This window comes from Rhinopithecus bieti, unplaced genomic scaffold (assembly GCF_001698545.2).
Source record: "Rhinopithecus bieti isolate Rb0 unplaced genomic scaffold, ASM169854v2 scaffold_6907, whole genome shotgun sequence".
Taxonomy (NCBI): domain Eukaryota; kingdom Metazoa; phylum Chordata; class Mammalia; order Primates; family Cercopithecidae; genus Rhinopithecus; species Rhinopithecus bieti.
The window spans coordinates 360,172-368,256 of record NW_016805647.1 but is presented as its reverse complement, the minus strand read 5'-3'; the positions used below and the strand labels follow the sequence as shown (position 1 = coordinate 368,256).

The 8,085-nt window shown below is 47.1% G+C and overlaps 1 protein-coding gene and 1 pseudogene across 5 annotated transcripts in view; both read right to left on the bottom strand.

The window, feature by feature from the left end:
* Positions 1–536: 536 nt before the first annotated feature.
* Positions 537–8,085, bottom strand: part of LRRC20 (leucine rich repeat containing 20) — an 89,705-nt gene continuing 82,156 nt past the window's right edge. For all 4 annotated transcript variants that reach the window (XM_017873146.1, XM_017873150.1, XM_017873147.1 and 1 more), the window contains one exon: positions 537–3,069. In XM_017873146.1, coding sequence (XP_017728635.1) covers positions 2,915–3,069 — 155 coding nt within the window. In that variant the 3' untranslated portion in view covers positions 537–2,914. The remainder of the gene's footprint in view (positions 3,070–8,085) is intronic.
* The window catches only part of LOC108530344 (non-histone chromosomal protein HMG-14 pseudogene), a 944-nt pseudogene continuing 704 nt past the window's right edge, over positions 7,846–8,085 (bottom strand). The window contains exon 2 of the transcript XR_001885809.1: positions 7,846–8,080. The product of XR_001885809.1 is annotated as a non-histone chromosomal protein HMG-14 pseudogene (transcript). The remainder of the gene's footprint in view (positions 8,081–8,085) is intronic.

The following is an 8,085-nucleotide window of genomic DNA, read 5'->3' as shown; positions in this document are numbered from 1 at the left end:
CGCCCGCCACCTCGCCCGGCTAATTTTTTGTATTTTTAGTAGAGACCGGGTTTCACCGTGGTCTTGATCTCCTGACCTCGTGATCCGCCCGCCTCGGTCTCCCAAAGTGCTGGGATTACAGGCGTGAGCCACCGCGCCGGGCCAACAATTTGCACTTCTAACCAACTTCCTGGTGCTGCAGATGCTGCTGACCCAGAGACCCCTGTTTGAGAACCATGGACTCAGAGGAACAAATTACTAAGGGAGTAATTTCTGGCACTGGTAAGGGAGAAATCTGGAGATAGCAGGTCTCTTCATCCTTTCCCAAATACAGTTTCCCCCTGATGTTTAGCCATCCTGCAGCAGCGCAGCTGGGGGCACCCACCAATTCTGCTTGGCTGCACCTGTACCCACCTGTGAATAATCCACGTTTCATCCCGTTCCAGCTTTCTTTACCTTGTGCTTTCAACAAGAGGGCACCCCTCTTGCACGTGGGCTGGTTAGACGCCCAGGCGATAGGAAGTCCGTACAGTGAGAATGAATCAAACACCAACCAGGCAGATGAAACCAATGCATTCTTTATTGCAGACTGAAGCTTAGGGGCTCACTCACTGTGAGCTCTGATTTGGGGGCTTCTGTGGCTGCCCACACTTTCCGAGACAGACAAAGGCAAACTCTCCAAGCAGAGGAGAAAACAACTTTCCGAAGCTGCCCCTTCAAAGACCTGAGGTGAGGGACCTGGGACAGCAGGCAGCTTGGCATGCAGGGGTTAACCAGAAAGGCCGAGTCTAGAGGGCCAGGCACACCTAACCCTCATCTCCTGGTGACTGCAGGTCACTCCCTTCCTCAGGAGTGCCACGCAGACTCTGAAACAATCTAATAGGCCAAGGGCCTACCAGGGCTGGGTTAGGGAGGAGGCTGAGCACAGGCTCGGCTCCCTGGAAGTGGCAGGGAGAGAACTTCACCCTCTGCTCGGAGGACATCCCCAGCCTAGGTCCTTCCTTCTCAAACTCTGAAGTGCTTATGGCAATCAGGTGGGGGTCTTGCTAAAATGCAGCGTCTGAGTCGGGAGGTCTAGGGTGAGTCCTAGACTCTGCATTCCTAACAAGTCCCCAGGTGTCACTGCTGCTGCCAGTCCACAGAGCACACTTTGAGTTGCAAGGCTCTGGTCATACATTGCCTTTGTGCACATCAGAGAAACATGCCTCATCTTCAACAAGGAGAAACCCTACTCCAGGACACAAGGTAGGTGGGGCCAGCGCAGCCTGGACAGGACTTCAGTCCCCACTTGCCCCCAACACCCACCGATGAACTCGGTAGCTCTGGAGATCCTGTCTTGACCTCCTCATCCTGAAAACCCTTTGTCAAGAGTTTGACCAACCAGGCCCTGGGATATGAGAAGAATAAAGAGTCTCTTGAGATACTGAGCACTCAGCTCAGTGATGGCCCAACAACGGCCCAGACTATCAGTTCCTTGCCAAGAGACAGGAGACCTGGGCAGGGACGGGGGGACTAGGAGAATTCTGAGCAGGGATTGCTGCTCTGAGCAGTGGTCTGAGCTCTCAACATCTAGCCTCAGGAGTAGTAAAGTGGCCACTCATCCACAGGACACAGGATTTGGGTGGCCTGGCTTTGCCCCAAGCCCTGGGGTCTCAGGTGCCTCCAGAGATTCAAACGAAGGTACAGATCAGGTGGGGTCTGGGGCACTGAGTCGGCTTGCTCCACAGATGAGGAGAAGGTGGGAGGTAGATACCTGAGGACCAAGCAGTCAAGGTTCTTCAAGCCACAGGTGTTCTCAGGAAGCAAGAGCCCCAGGCCCTCTCCTGGTAGGGGACCAAACATCCCCACTTGCCAGGCACTGTCCCAGTTTTAGCACTGAGTTCCATGTCCTGGGAAACCAGGACAGCTGGTCATCCTGTTGCCTGACCATACCCTAAGATGCCAGGTTGAGGGCCTCAAAAGAACTAGGTCATCAGCGCTTTGGGTGTTGACCTGGGAGCTGGCTGGCTACAAATCCGGTGTCCACAGTGCCTTCTGCTCCCAGGGGGCCATGACAAGGCAGCCAGGCTGCTGCTGACGGGTCGGTGATGAGGGTGGCCATCTAATCACTTTAGACCAGAGCCGCAGGTGCAAATGGCTCTGCTGTTCTCTGGGCCACCTCTCCTACAGCTCAGGAGTGATGCTAGAGGGATGGAGCACTCAGGACTTCCCACCCCACCAGTTTGTTAACTGTGGGGAATGACAGAGCTGAAGAGACTTGCTCCCCATTCCCAGCCTGCCAGTCCTCGGGCTCCTACGTGAATGTTCTTGCCCCGCAGCAGTGCCAGCCCATATTCCCACCACAGCTCTCCCAGGACTCCTAGTTCAGGCTCCCGCCAGTCCAGGGACCACAGGACTGAAGACCGGGCCCTGCGGAGGGCCGCATCCAGTTAGTTCTCAGTTCTCAGGAAGCAATAAATAGATGGAGGTTGTCTTCTCTTCTCAGGGCAGCGACTGGCTCTCAGCACTAAAAACAAGGTCTCAAACCCACAGGGGCTCAGAAAATACCCAGCAATGCCCACCTGTGCCTGCTGATCTGGAGGTAACTTGGAGGCATGTACTGCTTTAAAACCTCCAGGGAGCCCAAAGGAGGTAAAGGGTCCCTTTTTTTTCAAGTGACAAGGCTCAGAGAGGGCAGGAGATCTGCCTGAGTTTGCACAGCAGCTGTGAGTGCTGAGTCCAGGCTGCAGGCCCCACCTTGCCTCTTCCCTTGGGCATTCCAGAGCCCACTACTGCTGTAAGCTATCTATTCAGACCAGCTGTACCCCACCCACCACGTGCTGCTCGGCCCACCCTCCCCCAGCCCCCAAGCTTGGCCTCCCATGGGCCTCCCTCCCTTCCAGGATTCCAGGCCAGTGGCCTCTGTCCCTTGCTGGGTGGGCATGAGGAGGGTGGCCTAAGGTAGGGGAGCTCTTGCGCCATCCGGAGACATGAGCATATCAAACTTGATGAGCGGCGGGGCGATCACGCGCACCTCAGCGTTGAGTGGGTTGAAGCGGAGGTTGATGCTGCGCAAGGCTGGCATGGCGGCCAGCTTCTCCACGGGCACATCTGTTGGGGACAGAATGGACAGGTTAGAGCGGTGGGGGCCAACCAGACAGAAAAGAAGGACAATGGGTCAGGAGGACTCTGAGCACACATGATGGTGAGGGGCAGCTCTCCATTACCCACTGCACGTGGGCTTAGCTCCTAGTGCCCAGCCCTGTGCGAGGCACCATCGGGCCCACCAGGATATGACAACCACATGGAGGAAAACATCCTAAAAAATAAGAATCAACTGCTTCAAAAAGTTAAACGTAGGATTGCCATATAACCCAGCAATTTTACTCCTAGGTGGAACTGAAAGAATTAAAAACTGGCATTCAAACAAATACTTTTACACAAATGTTCATAGCAGCACTATTTACAATAGTCAAATGTCCACCAATAGATGAATGGATAAATGAAATAATATATACATATAATGGAATACTATGCAGCCATTTAAAGGAACGAAATTCTCATACAGGCTACAACATGGATGAACCTTGAAAACATTGTGCTAAAGAAAGAAGGCAGGCACAAAAAGACAAATACCTCCACTTACGTGAGGTACGCAGAGTAGTTGAATTCATAGAAACAGAAAGTAGAACAGAGGTTCCCAGGGGCTAGGAGAAGGGGAAGTAGGGAGTTATTGCTTAATAGCTACAGTTTCTGTTGGATGAAAGTATTTTGGAAATAGATAGTGGTGGTGGTTGCACAACATGGTGAAAGTAATTAATGCCACTGAGCTACAGTATGGTTAAAATTAGTCGGGCTATAGTCTCAGCTAGTCAGGAGGCTGAGGCAGGAGAATCTCTTGAGCCCAGGAGTTCAAAGTCAGGATGGGCAACATAGCGAGACCCCAGTCTCTATTTCTTAAATTAAAAAAGGGTTAAAATGGCACACTTTGTTATATATGTTTATCACAATTTAAAAATAATGTAATATGCCAAAACCACTGAATTGCATATTTCAAGTGGGTGAATTGTATCATATGTGAAGTATAGCTCAATAAAACTATTAAAAAACAAAGACTATTATGTGCATAGAGAATATTTTTGCCGGCCGGGCGCGGTGGCTCAAGCCTGTAATCCCAGCACTTTGGGAGGCTGAGACGGGCGGATCACGAGGTCAGGAGATCGAGACCATCCTGGCGAACACGGTGAAACCCCGTCTCTACTAAAAAATACAAAACTAGCCGGGCGAGGTGGTGGGCACCTGTAGTCCCAGCTACTCGGGAGGCTGAGGCAGGAGAATGGCGTAAAACCCGGGAGGCGGAGCTTGCAGTGAGCTGAGATCTGGCCACTGCACTCCAGCCTGGGCGACAGAGCGAGACTCCGTCTCAAAAAAAAAAAAAAAAAAAGAATATTTTTGCCAAGAGATAGGAAGTTGCATACAGTGGCCTATGGAAATACTTCTTAACTATGGGAATGCCATTCTGTATCATGACATCATATCCCTAAACAGTCCCTAAAAAAGCAGACATGACTATCTTGGATCTATCTAAGGGAGGTTAGTTACAGTTTGAGTTTATCAGGACTCTTGATAAGGTGCCCTACTTGTATCACTGCTCCATAAGAGCTATCTGGGAAGTTCCAGACTATATCGGATCATCACTATGTTGGATCATCACTTAGAGATGGAATGTTCTCTGGAATCAAAACAAACACATCTCCTGTCCCAGCTCGGGTTTCCAAAATTTAACGTGTAGAATTTGGAAATCAAGTTTCAAGCTGTCATCCACCTAACCTACATAAGATACTAGGGCATTTTCCAACACTTATCAAAAATGCCACAGTGTAATAAAGATAGTAGTGATCTACTAATTAATTAATTCCAGGTCCAATATTCTCAGTTATAACTGAAGAGGCAGCGCAGCCTAGTGTCATAGACGTGAAATTTAACAGACAGCCCTAAGCTGATGTCCCAGCTTTACCTCCTAAAAATTTGTATTACTTCCCATACCTTGTTTTCCTAATCTTGAAAATGGAAATAACTAATATTTCCTCAAACAGAATTAAATTGGGGAGCAACTGCTTAAAGGATATGGGGACTCCTTTGGGGTGACAGAGCATTTTGGAATTAGATAGAGGTGATGATTGCACAACACTGTGAATGTCCTAAATGCCAGTGAATTGTATACTTTATGTGGTTAAGTGGTTCATTTTATGTTATGTGAATTTTGCCTCTTTTTTTTTTTTAAAAAAGAACCAGAATAAGGCAGCAGCTACATTAATACCTGGTAACCTGTTACAGTTCCTCCTACCTAACCTTTAGGATCACTCAGACAAGATTAGGACGCTTGCCCTTGATGCATGCCCTATCCAGGCTGAGGCTCTGGCTGCGTCTGCTCTTCCGTGATCCAACTCTGTGAGCAGCCAGATCCCATAGAACCTCCCACCCTAGCACAGGACGGGGCCAGACCTCATCCCACGGAGTCCTGCACAACCTCAGGCCGATAGTGATGGCAAGAGCCAGCTCCTGTCCTCTCCTGGGCACAAAATATTGCCCAGAGTTGGGCGGTTTTTGTTTCTATGGTTGTTTTGTTGTTAATTTTAAAACACACTGGTGGATATTATGCACATATTTTACTTTAGGCAAATGGTACTGTGCTATATAGATCTCAGGCCACTTCTATATATATAATATATATATATATTATTATATAATATATATTTATATTATATATTTATTATATATTATATATTATATATATATATATATTTTTATATATAATATATATACATATATATATATATTTTACTAAGCACCAATAACAATCTTTTTTAAAATTTATTTTTAACTGTGGTAAAATACAAATAAATTTACCATCCTAATCATTTTTAGGCGTACAGTTCAGCAGCATGAATACATTCACATTGTCGTACAACCAATCTCCAGAACTCGATCTTGCAAAACTGAAACGCTATACCCATTTAAACAAAAACTCCCTATCCCTCCCTCCTCCCAGCACCTGGCAACCACCACTCTACTTTCTGTCTCTATGAATTTGACTACTCTAGGTACCTCATATAAGTGGAATCATATAGTATTTGCCTTTTTGTGATGGGCTTATGCCACTGAGCATAATGTCCTCAAGGCTCATCCATATTATGGCATGTGGCATTGATAATGCAGGATTATTCAGCCTTAAAAAGGAAGAAACGCCAGGCACAGTGGCTCATACCTGTAATCCCAGCACTTTGGGCGGCCAAGGCGGGTGGATCACCTGAGGTTAGGAGTTCATGACCAGCCTGACCAATACGGTGAAACTCCGTCTCTACTAAATACAAAAAATTATTGGGAGGCTGAGACGGGCAGATCACGAGGTCAGGAGATCAAGACCATCCCGGCTAAAATGGTGAAACCCCGTGTCTACAAAAAAATACAAAAAACTAGCCGGGCGAGGTGGCGGGCACCTGTAGTCCCAGCTACTCGGGAGGCTGAGGCAGGAGAATGGCATAAACCCGGGAGGCAGAGCTTGCAGTGAGCTGAGATCTGGCCACTGTACTCCAGTCTGGGCGACAGAGTGAGACTCCGTCTCAAAAAAAAAAAAAAAGCTGGGTGTGGTGGCACATGCCTATAATCCCAGCTACTTGGGAGGCTGAGGCAGGAGAATCACTTGAACCTGGGAGGTGGAGGTTGCAGTGAGCCGAGATTGCACCATTGCACTCCAGCCTGGGCAACAACAGCTAAACTCCATGTAAATAAATAAAGAATAAAAAGGAAGAAACTTCAGACACATGTCATAACATGAACAAACCTTGAGGTTCACCTGTCAATGGTCACTTGGGTCGCTCCCATCACTTGGCTATGACGAACAATGCTGCTAAGAACAGGAGTGCACCAATATCTCTTCAAGATCCTGCTTTCCATTCTTCCGGATATATATGCAGATATATGTGACCCCATCCAGATAAAAATAGAAAACATTCAAGAACCCCCAATAGGGTTCCTTTGTGCCCCTTTCCAGTTTATATCCCTGATCTTCTTCATTAATTTGGTCCATTCCTGAACTTCATATAAATGGAACCAGATAGCATGGGCCAGGCTTTTACTCAAATGTCTTTAGGACTTTCAGTTTCCGAAAGTCTTAAACTTTTTTTTTTATTTTCATAATTGAGATTTTATTGGTTGAGGATCAGTACAGACATTTCAATTTGTACACAATTATTATTATTATTTTTTGAGACGGAGTCTCGCTCTGTCGCCCAGGCTGGAGCGCAGTGGCCGGATCTCAGCTCACTGCAAGCTCCGCCTCCCGGGTTCACGCCATTCTCCTGCCTCAGCCTCCCGAGTAGCTGGGACTACAGGCGCCCGCCACCTCGCCCGGCTAGTTTTTTGTATTTTTTAGTAGAGACGGGATTTCACCGTATTAGCCAGGATGGTCTCGATAGCCTGACCTCCTGATCCGCCCGTCTCGGCCTCCCAAAGTGCTGGGATTACAGGCTTGAGCCACCACGCCCGGCCTGTACACAATTCTTAACATATGTAACGAAATTCTAAGAAGTCATGTGTTGTAATTCTTTTTTAAAGTTATTCCAGTGACTTTCCAGCTTAAAATTTGGAAGCAAATTTTCCTTAAGAGGCTATCAAGTACCAGTATCTTCACATGTTGGTCAGTTGTTACATATGGCCCACCAGTTCACAACTGAATAGCATGTACACTACATATTCAAATCTGTAATCTTTCACAGGACAGTAACAAAGTTATTAGGAAAACAGGACTACCACAACCAAAGATGTTACAGAGTGCACACAATTCCGACAGGGAGCACCATGATCAAGGAGTGGTTTTCTTTAGGAAACAATTCTACTAAAAAACATGAGAATAGAAGTAAAATAAAATGTTCAAGACATTAAATGTGAGACTGACTCCATATTGCCATTTAATGTGCTTTGTATTACAGGATATATAAACTAACCCCCCATCTATGGAATGTTAAGCCGACACCCAAGACAGTCAAAGCTTCCCATAATTCAATATCCCACACTATTTTCTGGTTGTACCAAAAAATAAACAACCAGCAAATGATTTCACCTCTT